At 40.4% G+C, this 21,050-nt stretch overlaps 1 protein-coding gene across 3 annotated transcripts in view; it reads left to right on the top strand.

Annotated features, from left to right (window-relative positions):
* SCML4 (Scm polycomb group protein like 4) overlaps positions 1–13,138 on the top strand; it is a 152,557-nt gene extending 139,419 nt beyond the window's left edge. For all 3 annotated transcript variants that reach the window (XM_075597565.1, XM_075597563.1, XM_075597564.1), the window contains one exon: positions 6,325–13,138. In XM_075597565.1, the coding sequence (XP_075453680.1) occupies positions 6,325–6,450 (126 nt within the window). In that variant the 3' untranslated portion in view covers positions 6,451–13,138. The remainder of the gene's footprint in view (positions 1–6,324) is intronic.
* Positions 13,139–21,050: the final 7,912 nt, after the last annotated feature.

Here is a 21,050-nt window from a genome sequence, read left to right as displayed (position 1 = left end):
TCGTCTGATGGTGATTGCTATTTTATAACCTAAAAAGTCAATTTACCCTTGCACTCCTTATGTGAAGGGAAAAGACCTCGTAAAAAATATATAATAAAACGTGACATAAACTGCATTCTTAACAAATATTTGCAGTGCAATAAAATGCCCTCAAAACCACATATAATGAACGCAAGAAAATGTTACATTTAGATAACAACAAAGCACTAAAACCCCACATGGATGATAGAGGTAAAGGGATTGGCTTAGCACTTCCACTAAAAAAACATGGATTCTGGATATATCTCATTTCTGAGATAACATTAAAATGTACACTTCCAAAATATCCAAAAAAAAAAGTTAAAAATAACATTCTTCATACACATAATATAAAATATTAAAATTATAGAAAACAACCAATGATCCAAAACAGAATGGTTCCTAATTTCAATTTTTCAAAAATGCTGCCAAATCGAATTCAATGTTTAAGCCACCTGGCGTCAGGGTTTTAAGCGTATATATATAAAGCGTAAAGTTTCTGGATATATACGCTTAAAACCTTGACGCCAGAGAGCTTAAACATTGAATTCGATTTGGCAGCATTTTTGAATAATTGAAATTAGGAACCATTCTGTTTTGGATCATTGGTTGTTTTCTATCATTTTAATATTTTATATTTTATGTCTGAAGTATGTTATTTTTTTAACTTTTTTTTGGATATTTTGGAAGTGTACATTTTAATGTTATCTCAGAAATAAGATATGTCCAGAATCCATGTTTTTTTAGTGGAAGTGCTAAGCCAATCCCTTTACCTCTATCATCCATGAGGGGTATTAGTGCTTTGTTGTTATCTAAATGTAACATATTCTTGCGTTCATTATATGTGGTTTTGAGGGCATTTTATGGCACTGCAAATATTTGTTAAGAATGCAGTTTATGTCACATTTTATTATATATTTTCTATCTCATTATTTTGGGGTAAACGACTGGTGTATGGTGTGTGGACTCACCCTGGATATCGTGCTGGGGACTACGTGGGATTCGTGGATCCAGGAAGAAAACCGTTAGTCAAAGCACAGCTTATATCAATCACAAGCTTTTACAGATCATGCTGTAAGTTGGCAATTGTGTGCGTGCAGGAATAATATCTGCTGAGTTTGTCTGCTGAGCAATGGTCTGGTTATTCTTTCTTATGCTTTAGGAGGATTATCACTGAAAAAGACACTTCAGGACTTTTACTATCAGACTGTTTTTTGGGACATTTCACGTCATACGGCGATGTATTGTACAGTATGTAGAGAACTTAAAGGAAAAATAAAGTAGTATGTACGTACATTTTATTGGGCCAACAAGGTTTTATAGCTTTCACAGAAAAAAGAATGGTGTAAAACAGCGCTAATATATAGATTAAAACACTTATGTGTTAAAAAACTGGCAGCCAGGTAAAAACTGACAGTACAGTCAGTCAAAGCACAAATAGAAAAAAAGGTGAACCGGCGCCACAGTGAATAATGAAAACCAAACCAATAAAAACCAAACCAATAAAATGTAATGTCCAAATGGAGTCCTATTAAAGTTGGTATTCAAGGATTCTCACGTCAACGATGTAATATGTGAAAAGAAGAAGAAAAACAAATTATGGTGCAGTAAATCAAACAAGGGGGTGAAAAGATGGGACTGAACACACAAGACAAACAGGGCATACAAAACAAGACAAACACACGTGAAACGTAACACTAGCACAGGCATATTAATAAAGAAAAGCTGATTTAATAAGGTGGAGGGTGAATGAGATACGCATCCGGAGGGGCAAAATTACAACCCTACTCACAAGATGCCAGATAAAACAAGCAGCGAACTGGCGACATGCAGCTGGGCTTCCAAGATGGCGACCGGGATATCACATCCCTTGAAGAAGTACGCGCATGCGTACGAAACGTGTCGGGAAGTTTCCAGTGTTTTTAGTGCTGTTCCAGGTTTGGAGAAGTGTGTATCTGGCGATTTTAAGTCAAGCGGCTGATTTATGAGGACATTGCGGCTCACCAGTGGAGGACTAGTGCTCTAAGAACGTCTGGTGTGGATCTCCAGCGGACGTGACGTCACATCCGTCCGGAAGTCGTATCACTTGAGGGATTCAGCCTTTCACCCCTGTCACGTGAGGACGCCAGTGAGAGGATCCCGGTCGCTATCTTGGAAGCCCAGCTGCGTGTCCCCAGTTCGCTGCTTGTTTTAGCTGGCATCTTGTGAGTAGGGTTGTAATTTTGCCCCTCCGGATGCGTGTCTCATTCACCCTCCACCTTATTAAATCAGCTTTTCTTTATTAATATGCCTGTGCTAGTGTTACGTTTCACGTGTGTTTGTCTTGTTTTGTATGCCCTGTTTGTCTTGTGTGTTCAGTCCCATCTTTTCACCCCCTTGTTTGATTTACTGCACCATAATTTGTTTTTCTTCTTCTTTTCACATATTACATCGTTGACGTGAGAATCCTTGAATACCAACTTTAATAGGACTCCATTTGGACATTACATTTTATTGGTTTGGTTTTTATTGGTTTGGTTTTCATTATTCACTGTGGCGCGGTTCACCTTTTTATCTATTTATAGCTTTCACGCTTCTAAACCTCACAGTGTTCTTCAGGTACGGGAGTTGTTTGGAAAGTAGACATTTTATAATGTCATTTTTTAATGACTGTTAGTAGACGATGTAGATTTAAGGAACATTTGTTGCTAGCAGTTTGAAATCTTTGTCTTTTTATTGTTGTTCAATAAATAGTTATCACATTCTGTATTTTATCACATTAAATAGGTAAGCGATAGGGTTATATTAGTTTTTTTTGGTCTAGTGCAAACTGTAATGCATGGAAAAGGTTGCTGTGTTAAATGCAAGAGTTATGACAATGTAAGGATTCTTGCATTTGACGCAATCACAAACAGAAGATGAAAAATAACACTGTGTCCAATTACACTTTGTGAAGTGAAACTTCTTTGCTGGCACCTACTAAATTCTCATGGGACAAAACTCCTTCATGGAGACAAAAATGCATAACGGAAGTAAGGAGCGTGCACGAATACACGCACGCGCCCACCGCTAGCTAATCTCACAGCACTAAAAATTATTGCTGGAGATGAAAAAGCGACAGGCGCGTTCACGAGCGGCCAGCACCACTTGCGCATGCACAGAAGTGGGCAGCGCCACGTGCATGCGTAGAAGTGTCCAGCACCGCCTACGCATGCATAGACGCATGCAGCACCGCCTACGCATGTGTAGAAACATCCAGCACCGCCTGTGCATGCATAGAAGCATCCAGCATTGCCTGCACATGCATAGAAGCATCCAGCACCGCCTGCACATGCGTAGAAGCATCCAGCACCGCCTGCGCATGCGTAGATGCATCCAGCACCGCCTGCACATGCGTAGAAGCATCCAGCACCACCTGCTCATGCATAGAAGCGACCAGCACCGCCTGCGAATGCGTACAAGTGTCCAGCACCGCCTGCACATGCATAGAGGTGTCCAGCACTGCCTGTGCATGCGTAGAAGTGTCCAGCACCGCCTGTGCATGTGTAGAAGTGTCCAGCACCGCCTGCACATGCGTAGAAGTGTCCAGCACCACCTGCACATGCGTATAAGTGTCCAGCACTGCCTGTGCATGTGTAGAAGTGTCCAGCACCACCTGCACATGCGTAGAAGTGTCCAGCACCACCTGCGCATGCATAGAAGCGACCAGCACCATCTGCGAATGTGTACAAGTGTCCAGCACCGCCTGCACATGCATAGAGGTGTCCAGGACCACCTGCGCATGCGTAGAAGTGTCCAGCACCGCCTGCATATGCGTAGAAGTGTCCGGCACCGCCTGTGCATGCGTAGAAGTGTCCAGCACCACCTGCACATGCGTAGAAGTGTCCAGCACCACCTGCGCATGCATAGAAGCGACCAGCACCACCTGCGAATGCGTACAAGTGTCCAGCACCGCCTGCACATGCATAGAGGTGTCCAGCACTGCCTGTGCATGCGTAGAAGTGTCCAGCACCGCCTGTGCATGTGTAGAAGTGTCCAGCACCGCCTGCACATGCGTAGAAGTGTCCAGCACCACCTGCACATGCGTATAAGTGTCCAGCACTGCCTGTGCATGTGTAGAAGTGTCCAGCACCACCTGCACATGCGTAGAAGTGTCCAGCACCACCTGCGCATGCATAGAAGCGACCAGCACCATCTGCGAATGTGTACAAGTGTCCAGCACCGCCTGCACATGCATAGAGGTGTCCAGGACCACCTGCGCATGCGTAGAAGTGTCCAGCACCGCCTGCATATGCGTAGAAGTGTCCGGCACCGCCTGTGCATGCGTAGAAGTGTCCAGCACCACCTGCACATGCGTAGAAGTGTCCAGCACCACCTGCGCATGCATAGAAGCGACCAGCACCACCTGCGAATGCGTACAAGTGTCCAGCACCGCCTGCACATGCATAGAGGTGTCCAGGACCGCCTGCGCATGCGTAGAAGTGTCCAGCACCGCCTGCGCATGCGTAGAAGTGTCCAGCACCGCCTGTGCATGCGTAGAAGTGTCCAGCACCGCCTGCGCATGGGTAGAAAGACTAAAAGACTAAAACTCCTTCATGGAGATGAAAATGCGTAACAGAAGTAATTCACACGCACGCTAATCTCACAGTACTAAAAATCTATGTTGGATATAACCAAAACTGCCAAAGTACCAGTAATTTTATTCTCTCAAAAGTCTTTAATTCAATCAAAAACATCAAAATCAAACTACAATGTCAGTGACAAAACACAAAGAAGTTTCACTTAGAACGCACGTGCTCGGCTCACACCCCGTCTTTTTTTTCTCTCTCTAATACTTACAACAATAAGAGTGAATTTCAAACTTTGCAACCTCTGGTAATGTTATAAATCCTCCACGATGGAGATCGAAGCATTTAGTAAAAAAATCTACTGCCGTATTTTAATGATGGGAAAGATGGCCGTGGTGGGAACTCGTCTCACATAATGGATTGTCTGAGATTCTTTTACTGTCTGTAGTGTAGACGTATTTGAGTTGGTGCATATTCTGAGGCGGGGCGACTGCACCTATGCTTTGTGTATTTAATGGGGTTATGTATTTACTCTGTTATTATTAAATCCACCTGATGAAGGGTAATCCCCATACCGTTGTGCTTTGCTGTACTTCATTCTAGGGTAAATCATTGTTAAATATCCCTGTGACTTCTGCTTACTGTAGGTCTTCTGTATGCGGCCGTTTTTTACCGGGATATTGAACTTATTTTAACCTCTTAATAGTTTGTTGGTTTTATTGACACAATTAGAGCATGGTAAGTAAGTCTGGATATACAGATGTAAATCAGTCTGATACACAAAGTAACATAGTAATGCAAAAAAGTAAATGCAATTTGGTCAGGGTAAGGCCGCACTTATAGTGCGCGCGACAGCGACGTGACGGGTGGCGTCACCCGTCCCCGCTAGCGAACATTGTAATTCACTTTGCGGCGACGTCGTGGGCGACCAGGTCATTGATTGGTTCAGAGGCTGTCACATGTGGCGACAGCCTCTGAAAAATCAAATTTGACTGGCTTCCAAATTTCACGTTGCTGCCGTCGCTCCGCGCTTACTATAAGCGCACGCAATGGTGGCAATACATTTGTTTTCGGGCGACGTCGCGTCGCCGGCACTGTAAGCGCAGCCTAAGGGTGTGAGGTGCCCTTACAAGCTTGAAAGCTTGATAGCCACAAGGCATTAAAGGTAACACTTCTACCCTACTTTTGTTTGTCTGGTTTTATTGGTTTCACAAGTTAACTCATTCATTAATGTTCAACAGACTATGTACAATCCAAAGCCCTTCCATTCTTTCCCCCTGTGGTTCTGACATTTTCATGACAACACACCTGGAATTACAGGACATCAGAATCATTGAGTCATTTATTGATACATTCCAATGGCACTGTTTGTACCCCACAATTATTAAGGTTCCTATACAGTAAAATTAGGGATGTCTGTTTTTCGGTGTTTATTTATTTTTTTGGTTTGTCCAGTGTTTTCAATGCTTTAAAAAAAATCTGTTTAACAGTGTTCCCAAGGAACAAAAAATGACACATTTTGGTGCTTATCTATGCTTTTTTTTAAAAAACATTTTACATACTCCCCTTGTGCTGCCTTCATCTCCTACCTGTGGCTGGGCTGCTACAAGAGGTCTAATTCAGTAGGAAATGATGCTTCAAGTCGTTTTTTTAACTGGGTTTAAAACGATACTCAGTTGATGCTGTTTTTTTTATTAAAAAACCTAAAACCGGAATCCCCGTGTATTCGTATAACACCCCTCCTTTCTTCCCCAAACAGGAGATTGACGGTAACGCCTTGCTGCTGCTGAGGAGCGACATGGTTATGAAATATTTGGGACTAAAACTGGGACCCGCCCTGAAGCTGTGTTATCACATCGATAAGCTGAAGCAAGCCAAGTTCTGACATTTTAAAAAAAAAATACTAAAACCCGTCATTTCCAACAGAGTAGAGGTAACGTGCTGCCTTATGAAAAGAAAAGGCAATCCTGTCACACTTTTTTTTCTGCATAGGCCTGTCTTTTATAAAAAAACAAACAAAAAAAAACCTGGTGTGCATTTTTTTCATACTTGCCTATCACCTTTAGCAATGGAGGGACAATGCATTGCGTTGAATGTGGTTGACATTACCTTTTGTGGTTAACCATTGTTATACATTGCCAAAAAGCCTATCATCGCGGCGAGTACACTGAACCCATCTTTTTTGATGACAGGTGCTGTGAAATCATACTCCGATTACTGATATTTCATGCACATATTGCCAACGTTGTGTCAACAACAATGACACTTGCCATCTTGACATGGTCTCCCTGAGCTTCAACGAAAAGACTGCCTTGTACAGATGTTGCATGGGTATCTTGCTGAGACATGAGGAAGTGAGGACTCCACAGGTTTTGAACAATGATGTTAAACACGTCTGGACCTTAAACTGGATTATGTTGGAAGTGCTATTTTAGTTGGGTTTGGAAAAGGCATTAATTGCATCCCAATCATTTTAAACTGCTTGTGTATAATTGTCCCCTCCTTAACTGGCTGTTTTCTGTACAGTGTGAAATGTACGTCATTCTTGCATTTGGTAATATAAAGTGAAAATAATGCTTTAAACAATATATAGATGTTTTGGGAGGTTTACAAAGATTTGTTCCAAATTCACGTAAACTCTAACTTTAATTGCTACCTTTTGGCCCCAATACAGAACTAAATTAAATATTTGATCAATCCCTATGCCCTTATATATAATGCTTAAGCTTTGAAAATCAGTGTTTCAAAATATGTCTATCTACAGCTTCTGACATTCCTATTAAAACTGCAGTTCAAGCAATATCCTACATGTGTGTAATTTTTAATAAATCAGTTCTGTACTATGAGAAAATACTTGTAGCATTTAAAAAAAATGTTTGAAAGACATTTTTAATGTTTCTAATGTAGGAAGCATTTCCAAAGTGACAGCCCCCTTCTGATAGGCTCTGGCTCTTGAGACCCGCCCTGTCTCTAGCAGTGAACCAATTGTATCTAGTAACTACCCAGTCAATCATATTCCAGGACTACATTGCCCAGAATGCTGTGCAAGAACTGAATTAAATAACCCGGAGCAAGCGATCGATTACAGGAGACCGGATTGATCTGCAGCTTAGCTAATCACTTGTAGTGTGCAGATTGTGCTGATGCACATATTGAATGGGAAAAAAAATATATATATATTTTAAAAACGGCAGCTTGAACTGCAACTTTAACTTTCATTGTTATATACAGTGGCGGTACTGAACATTAGTAAGCAAGAAATGCATTTCTCTCACTGCACACTTGTTTTCATCATTATTTTCACTTGCTTTTATGTTCTCTTCTGTTGACGATTGTATCATAATGGATTATTTGGGCAAATCCCCCTGAGTTCCTCATCCCTTTCCAGTGTGTGTACTAGTAAAAATGGGAATATTATACCTCGAGTTTTATTTACATGATCAAAACATGCTTTGAACATGCTTTGAACATGCTGTTTAAGGCGCATTTTTAAATACATATATATATATATATATAATGTAATATATTTGATATACATGCTTCGGAAACTGCACAAAAGTAAATATATTACATAATGATTGAGCTATCCTCTTGAGCAGTCAGGGGGCCCAACATACTAGATTTGGGATTGATGCAGGCGCTGATTCAGTAAGATTGGTACTATCCTATCTGGCACGGAAAGACCCATTCACTTCAATAGGGTTTTCCGTGTGATAACACCAGATTGACGCTATCGCAGTTTACAGAATAAGGGCCTAGGTCCTCAAAATATTAAACGGTGCTGAAAACAACAAATGTAACGACCATATCAGATCACGCTAATTGTGAAATGCCAAAATGACTCGATTTTAATGCATGCAAACAAATCTCTTCGTTATCACTAACATGACTGTACCATAGTCAAATCTCATCCTTTTTACTGGAGTGAAAATGTGTATAGCGCCTGGTTCAATACTCGGTGATTATTCTGACATGTACAGATTTAGAATATATGTTCATGAATTGGGTCATTCATGTATTCATAGAATAAGCTGTCCCACGTGTGATTATATCTTACAGAGTGAGTGTGGTGTGTTCCGTGGCGGGATTGTTGGTGGCTGGTGCAATAACCAAAATGACTATTTAAATAAGTTGTGGGAATAGTTATAATTGTGTTAGCTGTTGTGTAAAGATTATTCTTCCGGAAAGGCCAGCAACGCATTGCTCTGCCTCTGGCAACAGAAGGTTTTAATAAAGGCCTCCATCGCACAGATTAAACATATGATGGCTATTAGTTACCTTTCCTGCTAGGCTGGAATGCACCTCTTAGTAGAAGTTCATACTCCTTAATGACAGCAGGTACTGTGTATAAAGCATTCGCTGAGCAGCAGTTTGCTTGTTGCCACTTACTGTAGTAAAACTCTTTGGTAAATCTGCTACAGGAAGGGTTGGCCAACTCCAGTCCTCAAGGGCCACCAACCAGTCAGGTGTTTAGGATATTCCTTCTTCAGCACTGGTGGCTCAGTCAACGACGGAGCCACGGATTGAGCCACCTGTGCTGAAGCAGGGATATGCTAAACACCTGACCGGTTGGTGACCCTTGAGGACTGGAGTTGGTCACCCCTATGCTTCAGAGTATAACATTGTCTTATGTGTGTCGATTATCAGGTGTTTTCAGTCTTGCCACATTTAAACATCAAAGAGGCTTTTAATGTGTATTGAGATCCCTCCTTAATATCTTTTAGTTCCCCTACCTCTAGGGCAGCAGGGACCTCTGCTTTTCTGCATTGATGTACTGTAAATTATTAAGAAAACAATATAAAGCAGGAAATAGGAGTTTTTTTTCCTGAAGGAAATAACCATCGGTGCTGTTGGCACGCGCCAGCGGGTGCAATGGGGCAGTAGCCTCGTTTTCACGCTCGGCTTACGCCATTACAATGGCGTCTGCTCCTGCTGGCGCGTTGTGTGGGTCCCGCTGCAATGTGGGAGGCTTAACAGCTGCGTACTCATTGCATTATATATTTAAGTGATGAAGAAGTAGCCTGCATTTAATGCAAGGAATTCAACATTTCCACAGGTTAATTGTTAACTTTTTCTAAAAAAACAAACAAACAAACAAAAAAAACCTAAGAATGATATCAGACAAATTATATATTATTTAAAGAATGGTTTAGTAAAAAGTCATGAACATCTGTCATGAGGGTAATCATTTAATGCTTTAGTCTCAGAACCTCCTTTATACCTGCTCCATAATGTGCAAAAAAAACTGTGTTCTAAATACAAACACATATACACTATATTATACCCGTAGGAGAGATATCACAAATACTAGTATTTATAGTAACAATGTGCCATGGCATTTAAGCTGAAATGCCCCACAAATAACTTGAAGCTCCAGGAAAATGTTGTCTGTATTATCCAGGGAACTTTGAATCACATATTCATGGACAGCAAGTCAGCAAATACAATATGCTCTGTGTTTTCTTGAAGGCAAATACTAGAAACGCTGATAGAATAGGTTGAGTTTTTTTTACACAGGGAAACTAAGACAATGTTATTCCTTTTATATTTTATCTGTCAATGTTGTCTTTGAAACCTGCCACTTAAAGCCGCAAATCTGCCTATTGTAGCTATTGTTTTTTATTACATCATTGGAATCGGGGACACTGCGCAGCTGAACCACCAGGTTCCCGTGATACGTCCCAATTTGTAATTGCCGTTGTTCCTTCCTGGATTTTCAAAGAGGGCGCCCACTGTCATCCAATAGGAAGCCGCGACGTCATCCCTTCGATGATGTTGCAGCTTCTGATTGGCCCCGCGCATTAGGCAGTCATTTTGATTTCCCTAGCGGGAGAAGAGACACCGACAGCAAATCTGGTATCTAAAAATCAGGAGGTCAGCAGAAATAGAAATAGCAGAGTTAAGCTCAGAAAGACCCTTTCCCCGTGCCCCGGCCTCGAATTCTGTAACGAAAACAAGTAGGCAAGATTGCTGCTTTCATTTTTGGCTCATGTTAGGAAGGCAACCTGCTATTTAGGTTGAATAATTCACCACGCTGACACAATCATGCATATTTTAAAACTGTTTAACCCTCTTACTGCCAGAGGGGCCTGCAAGGCATTGTGTCATCCAAATTACACTTAAATACTTGTGTAAGCAAGTGCAAACACTTGTATGTGTTTATATCCCGTGGGGCTCTGTTTTCAGCATTACATATTGCTGCGTATTCCATTTTCTAACACAATATTCTCTGGTTTCTTTTTTTAGTGAAAGGCTATATTGTATATTTCTGTGTTATGTGGAACACAAAACAACAAAGTAGCATGATTTAAAAAAATTGTAAATAGGATGTGATACATTTGTAGCAATATCAATCCTCTGGGTCAGGGGTGGGCAACGCCAGTCCTCAAGGGGCACCAACAGGTCAGGTTTTCAGGATATCCATGCTTTTGCACCGGTGACTCAGTCAAAGACTGCTTCAGCACAGGTGACTGAGCCACCTGTGCTGAAGCAGGGATATCCTGAAAACCTGACCTGTTGGTGCCCCTTGAGGACTGGAGTTGCCCACCCCTGATCTAGGTCAATTCTAAGGCAAATATTTACTAATCAGTGCTATGCCAGAAAAATAAGCTGCAAGGTGTCTTCTGGCACCTGGTGTCTAATGGCATATAACTGTTTAGTAAATATGGCCCTACATCTTGTAATTTAGTTAAGTACAGTAACGTGGTTTGGTCTGAGTCAGTCTAAATGTGACAGTCCCTGTGTACTAACACAATCTTAAACACAGATATAAGCTATCCAACGAATAGTAAAATATTCAGGTCCATGTTTACTAGCCAGTGCTATGCCATAAGAAACCCATTCTAGTTAATGCGCAATAAGGTATCTTAGAACAAAGCACAACTTAATACAGCCCACCATGTTTGATGACTATTTGAAGTATTATTATTTTTCGTATTTTTTTTTTTTTTTACCGTGCCAACAATATACAGAATGCACAGTATAAAATGTGATCATTTTCAGCACAGCGAGTTATATTACAATGCATGGATACGAGAATCAGAAAACAGGAAAGATTAGAAAATCCTCTGGTGATGCAAAAATACCAAAAGTGCAACCCACAAAGTGGCAAGAGAATAATAACTTTATAATAATAACTATTTCATATAGCGCTTTTCTCACAATAGGACTGAAAGTGCTTCACAATTATAGTGCAGTGTGCGGTGCGCAGCACATAGGAATTATTACAGAATCCCACACAGAAGCTTCACGTAACATTCTGGATGTTTAGATGACAGAAATACCCTTCAGTGGAGAGTAAACCACTGCAAACCTCTGTCACTAAAGGAGTTAATATTTGTATCACTCAAGGAGTTAATCTTGGTATCACTCCGTTGGGCTCTGAGTCCAAGCTCCTACTGTACATTGTCTCTTTTCCTTCGTTAGAGACCGATGTGTGTGGTGTTTCTAAAGGAGCCATCGGAGATGTTGACACATGAGTTACTTCATGCACCCATTGGGTTCCATTGACCTTGCCTTTATGTCATCGTGTCTCACTGCTGGTGTGAACCTTGTCTGCCATGTGAAAATTAGAAAGAGGTTTGCTAGAGTGGGTAAACGGAACACAAGATATATATATATATTGGCGGACCAGATAATGACATTCTCCTATTGTATGCTTTAACCCTTTTGCTTTCAGATGGCCGAAGAACACATTGCTGGCTTTCTCTGAAACAGTGAGGTTAATTCTTGTTTTGTAGAATTTTTAGTCTGCAGAAGTTACAAAGGTTATTGATCCCTCTAGCGTGGTGTTGTGGGATATGTTGTGATATTCTGCATTATCACTGCCCTTGAATCCTATGGAAACTCTGTGATATTCTGCGTTATAATTCAATATTCTATTTTATCAGGGGGAGCAATGGATTCTGCTGCACCTGGTACCAGTTAATGCCATAGACTCCAATGTTTTTATTTTAAGAACAGAGAAATATCAACACCCACTCCTTACCCCCCTCCCCCGGCCGCCCGCCCCACCCCTCCCCATAGAAGGCATGACCTGATTTTAGCTACTGGAGGTCAGTAAACATTGGTGCTATATATATATATAAAATAAAATAATAATATTTTTTTTCTCTGCATTAATATTGTTTTAGAATAGAATCTATTCAGAATTTGTGTACAAAGTGATCAAATGTCAGGTGCTTGTTAACCAACGTTCTTTAGGTTAACTCCAAGGAATATATCAAAATGAGCTGTCATTTGCAGTCATAGTTTTTACAAGACATGCCCTTATCAGTAACATACAAGGTTACTTAAATCTACACATTATATAAATGAATCTGTGGACAGAAGGTATGGAAGGGGCAGAAAAACTGACCCAGCTTTGAACTGATTTCACTGCACCAGTAAGTAAGAGCCATGTGTGCGTTGCAAACAATACTTGCTGTGTAGGTTTCTGGGGCCAGTACTTCTGCCTCTGCCTGATTTAAAGTCTCAGCTGACATACAACTGACTAAAAAAAAAACAACTACATTTTTCCTCTGAAACGTAACTTGCATTTAGAAAGTGCAGGTCAAGATCAGGCTTGACATATATAGGGGTTGTCTAGCGAGCATAAAACAACTTATTTAAAGGTTCCACCAGTATGAAATCTGTAATGAAATATATAGGCGGGGGCACTGCTACTTTAACGCGTTGGCTGCCAGAGACATTGCTGTGCAATGTGTTTCAGGCCGCTTTGGGGTTGTAGAGTTTAATGATAGATGCAGGGTAAATCAGACTGCTGCGTGCGCATGCTACCACCAGGCATGTTTCAAGCCACTTAGTAACTCACAAACGGGTTACTATGACTTGCTCAGCATATTTACAGAGAAGCATTCGTTCTGAGCGCATGGCAGCAGTGTATGGCAGCTTTAATGGGCACTTACTGTAGTTTGCCTTTAGATTGCTTTCAGAGGCTCATATTCAATGGACTGCGAAGCCATTGTCCCTTTCAAGTGAAAGGAGCTCAAATCTCCCTGAGCTAGGCTTCACAGCATATTGAATAGGAGCCGAAGTCTCTGTCCCGTTACGATTGGGGCTGTTTTTACACTTCTACGGTACCTTACATGATTAATACTTTTAAGGTGTGTGGGACGTTCGTGAGATCTGTGGCTCCCGTTATTCTGAACTAACGCCAGCTTTGAGCACTTTAGTCAATATCGCACGATACAAACAAAGGGGGCCGTCGGTTAACAAATGGCGAGATTTGGGTATTTGTGACGCAGTCGAGTTAAGAATAATGGGCGCTACATCTACGATAAACAAAACTGTCAGAAGAATGTAATGTGTCTCCCTGGCAAGTGACAAGAAGTTCATACAGTGGCGGATCCATTCACAATTAAATCCCATACCACATTATAACAATAGTTCTGTAATGCTATGAATTGGAGAGAACAGGGATATATTTTGTAAAATACATCCATTTTAGGAAGACTCATCATTTTCTCTTTGAATATGTTATATATATATATATATATATATATATATATATATATATATATATATATATATACAGTATATATATATATATATATATATATATATATATATATATATATATATAGATAGATACATACATACATACATACATACATACACACATACATACACACATACATACACACGTGTGTGTGTGTGTGTGGGTGGGTATGTATGTACATACATTTTACATTTATACACACTTGCATAGCAATTAAACATGGATAAGTGTTTTTCTGTATATAAATACAGGTAATCTTATGCTGTATATTTAAACATGGACACATTTCTATCATGCACTACGTGGACCCATATTCAAAACAAAAGATTACAAAATAGCATGTTACATACGGGTGGTGCTGATAGATTCATTCTTAATGTACACAGTGTTTTAGGACATATACAGTACTACCAAATGTACCATACAGTATAAAAAGTGTCAAAAAAGTGTTTTCAGTTTTTCAAATAATATATTTTATTTGTAACTTATTAAAGTGGACTCTGTCGCTATTTAGAGGCATGTTTTAAATATTGTAATTGTACATTGACTGTTACGTGTGTTGTATCCTAATGTTTGCATCTTAATTAAAACTGAATATTACTGACCCTAATGTTTTTAATTCGTCTTAAGGGTAACGTTTCAATTTTCTTTCAAATTTGATGCGTTATGGTTACAATACTGTAAAATGAAATGACTGTGATTAAACATAAAGATTTAAAAAAATCCACTCATCTTTATTGTCACTTTTTTTTTATTGCTGAGAAATTATTACTGTATTTTTTAATAAAACGAATGTCATTTTCTTGGTTCTATGTATCGCTTCCTTTTTTTTGGAACATGCTTAAATAAAAATTGACAGTAAGGGCTGTATATACATGCATAGCTACCGTATATGCATTGGGAATTAGCACATTAAGCAGGCGTTGTAATCACCCAAGGTAGAAACCTTTCGATTATGCCGTTTCTTCCTTTATAAGGTTAAAGATATTAAAGGATAAATAGGTTATGTACATTTCATCGTTGTGAAAAAGGGCCCGTCTGGCAGCTAAGAGATTACAGAGGCAATCCAAGCATGTGATTTTTGTTAGGGAATCTCTTATTTTTTATTTTTTCATAGGAATGACACAGGGGGTCTCCGGAACCACATTTATTTCAGCGCCAGGGACCCTCTGCTTCTGAACATATACGTCTAAGCCTCAGGAACTGTCCTTTGGGGGGTACCCCTGATGAGGGACTTTGGATGTCCACTATAAGCTTTTAAAAAGGTATTCCTTGAATTGGGTTTTCTAAATATGTCGGACTGGATATGATAATCCAAGCTTACATATAACTGTAAATCAAGATAATTGATATTTTGACTATGAAAAAAATATGTAAAATGTAAATTGAGATCGTTATTGTTCAAATGGTCCACAAATTCCATCAGTGACCTCGTGTCACCCTCCCAAATTAGAATCAAATCATCGATGTATCTCCGATATAAAATAATATTTTTACGAAAGGGGTTGGTGTGACTAAAAATATGTGTGAACTACCACTGACCCATAAATAAATTTGCATATGATGGTGCGAAAGATGTGCCCATTGCTGTGCCGCGTGTCTGTAAATAATAAAGTGAATCGAATAGAAAATAATTGTGAGTAAGTAAAAATAAGATTGATTCAGAAATGAACGTGATTTGTGCTGGTGAAAGGTGAGATTTATTAAGAAAATGTTGAACAGCAGTGATACCCTGTGTGTGATCGATAATAGTATATAAAGAGGTAACATCTAAAGTGACCCAGAGGTATTTAGAAGACCACGTGAAATTAGATAGTGAATTAATTAGGTCAGTGGAGTCCCTAAGGTATGATGGAAGTTTGTGGACCAAAGGCTGCAAAAAAACATCAATGTACCTTGAAAGACCATCTCCCAAAGATCCAATGCTCGATATTCCTGGTCGACCAGAGACTTATGGATCTTTGGGAGATGATGAAAGATGGGTATGACCGGGTTCGAGACATACAAAAAGGTTCTTTCCGTTTCACTAAGAACCTGGAGGACAACACCAAAGTCCAAAAGATTTTTCATTTGTGCCAGAAATGTGTCTGTGGGATCACAATGAATTAAGTTGGGCTTTTTTTTTCTCTCTTTCAAAAGACCAGAACTACAATTGGGGCTACTTACTTAAGGTGAAAAAAAAGGTAAGACCCAAGAAATCCTAGAAAACTCAATCCAAGAGATCCCGTAGTTTAGCTGCCAATCGGCATTTGTGAAGCTGAATCTTATGTGGTGACTTCCACGTTTGCGTGCTGTGTGTCACGTAACGCTCTTAGCAACATAAAACTATTTCCTTCAAGAAAAAAGAGCATGTTTAGGGGGGTGTCTAGAGTTATGCCCTGCAGCAGCATAAATATAAACAACCTTTAAATCGTTACCGACTTAATTCATGTGCACACCAATTATTATTATTATTATTAGTGGCTCATTAATTTCATAGGAACTAACCCCGTTCTTGTTAAATACCTTAATTCTCATACGCAGCCAATGATTAGCATTTCTTGCGTTATTGCATGGCAACAATTGAAGATATGATTGCATTGCAAATTAAGATATTCATGCGCTACATTTATTAGTTGAGACATAAATTAGAGACAAGAGCACTGTATACGCTATTTAACAAACACGCACAACTCCTGCTAGCTCAGAACCCAAACCCACCATACCATATATATATATATATTTGTGTGAAAAGGAGTGCTATTGGGATTGTGACTTCATGTTTTATTTATTTATAAAAATGTTTAACCAGGAAGTAATACAATGAGAATTACTTCTCGTTTCCAAGTATGTCCTGGGCACAGAGTTACATCCAGTGCTACATCCAATATGACAAATTATATAGTTAAATACGTATCTGTTTTTCTTTTCATATATTAGGGTAATTTAATTGAATTCTTTGGTCAAAGCACTTTAAGCTTGCAGACCATGCTAAGACTCCTTTGCAAGTCCTAATACTGCGGTACCTCCAAAAACACTCCTAACCTCTAATGGAGGGACTGTCTTTTTTTTGTATATTATTTTTTATTGAAAGCCTCACATTACAAATATTTGTCATGTCAACATTTGTTAAGATGATAAATGGTCAATATTTGTTTGGTGATAACAGATTATTTTCCATTTACAGATTTGTATGACTTTCGTCTTTTTATTTTATATAAAGCTAAACGATTAAACTTTGGTCAACACATTGCATCAATGTAACATTTCTTTATCTGCAATACATTCCTTTTATAGAACTTGTACAACAAATAAAAGGTGCGTTCAATGAATAGTGAGTAATTAACAGCAACTCCTGCAACCGTGTTGGGGGAGCTGTCTTAATAGATGTGTCATTCACAGGTGCATAGCAAGAGCTGCCATTTAAAAGTGGGCTGAGCGAGCTTAGAAAAAGAGATTTGACAAAGGACCATTCGTCAGTATGCAGGTATGAACGCTAAAACGGCCTCTCAGTAAATAGCCCCCCCTGTGCCTGCAGCTTGGTGGTATTATTCATTTGTGTCTCAAATGTCCTTGTATCTGTGTGTTGCATTTAACATGCAGAAATATCTGCTTGATATTGTAGAAAGCTCCCATGGTTTGCAGAGGATGTATAAATACAGAAGCTGAGTGCTGACATCTTGTGGTTTTAAAAGCATCTTCAATTCGACAGCGACCGTGTTTTTATCCGTGCATATGAGTGTGGCCAAGTGACGACACGCATTTTTTTTTTAAAGCCCTAGATTATAATATGACGTGAATAACTCTCCAAAAAAGCAACGGCTTTTGTCAATTTGATATATAATGCGAATTTGAAAAACAGGCCCTGATATTGTTCACGCTCACTCATGGCACCTTCGAATTACGCAAACAAACGATAAAAGAGTTCAATGTTTTTGCAATATTCTTGTATTTATTCTATTCTCTATACAAGCGGTGTCTTCAAGGGACCCCAACAGGCCAGGTTTTATGGATATCCCTGCTTCAGCACAGGTGGCTCAATCAGTGGCAGGGATATCCATAAAACCTGGCCTGTTGGGGGCCCTTGAGGACTGAGTTTGACACCCCTGCTCTATACAGCATGTCTGTAGCTGCTTCAGGACTGCTTTCCTGTATTGTGTGACCAATGACTATTTGATATTGATACAATAATACTTTATTAGTACATTTTTGGCTTTTACACTTATTTATGTTATTGTGATTGAACCGTTTCATATTGAGAGACTAACACTTATGTACTACTCACTATTTCATTAAAAAAAAATCTACATTTACAGTATGGATTGCATGGCCTAATTTTTATTACATAGGGACCGGTGGAGCTTTTTCTTCTTTTGTTGCGAGTACCTTATAGTAATAGAGTAGATCCAAATTCCATCTCCTCAGGCAAAATAGTATTTCTAACCAGTGCTTCGAGTGTTCTTGTATTTGTTTGGTTCTGTTAATGTTTGCTTTCAAGAACAAAACAATTAAATACAGTAGCACGCAAACATGAACACACAGATCTCAAAAGCGTAAGGGAAACAGATAAGACAGATTAACATATTAACAATCAATTATAGTTAAATAAAGCCTGGATCTAATATCAGGACAAAGGGCCATATTTACTAAGCCCTGTTATAACATGACACCTTTTCGGTGAAGGCACTTTCTCTTGAAGTGTCTTTGGAGTCCACCTTATGTAATACTTTATTGAGGGTAAAGAAGTTTAAAGGTAAACTCCCCAGGGTTATGTTTCCTGCTGATCTCGAAAATATAATTTTCAGAAAAAAAATCCCCAAAGTAGAAAACTATCATAAGATTTTTCTATTGAATGGGCCTTCAGATAAAGGTAAAAGACAAAGCATTTAACATTGAGGAAAGCGTGTTCTGAATGGGTTCATTTAGTCTATCAGGCCTCACATGCCAATATCTTCTGAGCGTCAGTAGTACTATTCCCTTGTACCGCGTGATATGTTACAGTCTCATGGTGCTGGACGGCTAAGCCCTACGGTGCTGCCTTGCAGCCCCATGGACAACTGCTGGGGCATTGATGTGTAATACCCTCCCGCTATTAACGTGGATGTGTTCGTTTTTCATTTACGGTAACGTTTCCTACAAAATGCTCCCGTGAAAACAGGCGGCCAAAGGAAAGGAAACGGGAACAGTTCTGAACTTCAACTTGGTCAACTATAAATTCAGGGACAAGGAATAGTAAAGCAGAAACCGGTTACGTGTTGTTTTTTGGGGGTCTGTAGTTAATGACCACACACTAGCAGCATTTGGACATGTGCTAAGCTCTTGCTTCTTATGTTTGTATATCTTTATTTACATAGCGCCATCCATATACATAGTGCTTCCCAGCAGTAATACACGTGACAATAATATAACACAGCACGGGAATAAGCACCTCAGGTACACTGGCGACACACTTTATTCGAGCTCGGCTAGTCCCACGAATTCGGGTATACCCGGGTGTATTGAGGTTTGTGACTGTTTTCTGCCCGAGTGCATTGAGGTATTTTCCAGGCAGGGATTGAAGCATTTTATTCCCGCTGGCTGCAATACTGCACAGTATATATATATACTGCATTACAATTCATGAATTTATGCCATCTGGTAGACACGCGAAGCATTGCAGCCTATTAAATCCTAATCATTATCATTTAACAGATCAGCCGCCCGTCAGCCAGGCATGAACCCAGGCTGGGAAGGCAAACGCAATGGGGCTTGTCAGAGGTGAGGAGCGGCGCATTCCAGGTATCTGCCAGGTACATACTGGGTATTTGCTCGAATAAAGTGTGTCGGTGCAGTAACAGTAACGCTAGGAAAGGAGCCCCTGTCCCGGAGAGCTTACAATCTAAGGGGTAGATCGGCAGAAGTCCGTTAAATCTGGGCTACTAACTTGACGTTACCTAATTAGGTAACATCTGTTGTTTTCCTCAGTGTAACTCAGCGGTGCGCAAAGTGGGGGGCGTGACCCGCAGGGGGGGTGGGAGATTTTGCTGGGGGAGCGCAGGCAGTTGCAGAGGCCCCGTGCTCTTCCCCCAGGTATTTAAATTAAATGCCGGGGGATCGCGTGGGGCCCCTGCAACTGTTTCCTTACCCGGATTCAGCCGGTTGTGTTGCGTCGCCATGGCAACGCAGCGTCAAATGATACCGCGGCGCCATGTGAAGTGACGTCACGTGACCTGCAGCATCATCTGACGCGGATGAAGGTAGGCGGGGGGGGCATGAGAGCGGGGGGGAGAGAGACAGGGGGAAACAGCACTAAAAGTTTGCGCTCCCCTGGTGTAACGGGCACCCACAAAGCTAATGATATGCAAAAACAGCGTCCTTCCGGCAAACTTGTGTTATATTAGCTAGTGTGTTGCGTTACGTTCTCAGAAAGAAGGGACCTTGATAAAGCGCATTATGCGCGAAACATGTCGGTCTTATTGTACATGATTCAATAAACCTTTTTTATACTTCAAGTCATCCTCCTCCTTCATCGGTGGCGCGTCGCAGTTTTTCCTACTTTAGTCAACATTATATACCATATTAGATCATACAAACATTTCCTACATTCACTTTAATCACTAGAACCAGAGTATAGTTTATCACATGAACATGATACATATCAGATGCTTCTCTTGATGTGTTTCAGACATTTATATGATCCATAATATACAGTATATATCTTTGTATGACACATGTAATGAAAGGGTTAAATCCTATACTCATTACAGTAATTTGGGTGCCACTTTAGACCTGCCCTTTTTGCTTGTGCCACCACTTCCGGCGCGCGCTGACGTCACAGAGAGGCCCGGCGTGGGACAGTGTCGGAGGCAGGACAGCAGCTGGGGGGATGCCGGCCGGCAACAAGAGGCCCGACCAGCGCCGGCCAAGCCCCCCACCAGCCACCGTCAGCACAGTGAGGGAGAGAGGCAGCAGCAACCTGCGGACAGCGGAGAGAGGCAGGCCAATGTATGTCTGTCTGTATGTATGTA

This window comes from Ascaphus truei, chromosome 4 (genome assembly GCF_040206685.1).
Source record: "Ascaphus truei isolate aAscTru1 chromosome 4, aAscTru1.hap1, whole genome shotgun sequence".
Classification (NCBI taxonomy): domain Eukaryota; kingdom Metazoa; phylum Chordata; class Amphibia; order Anura; family Ascaphidae; genus Ascaphus; species Ascaphus truei.
Note: the sequence above shows the minus strand (reverse complement) of the source record. Positions and strands in the feature narration are given on the sequence as shown.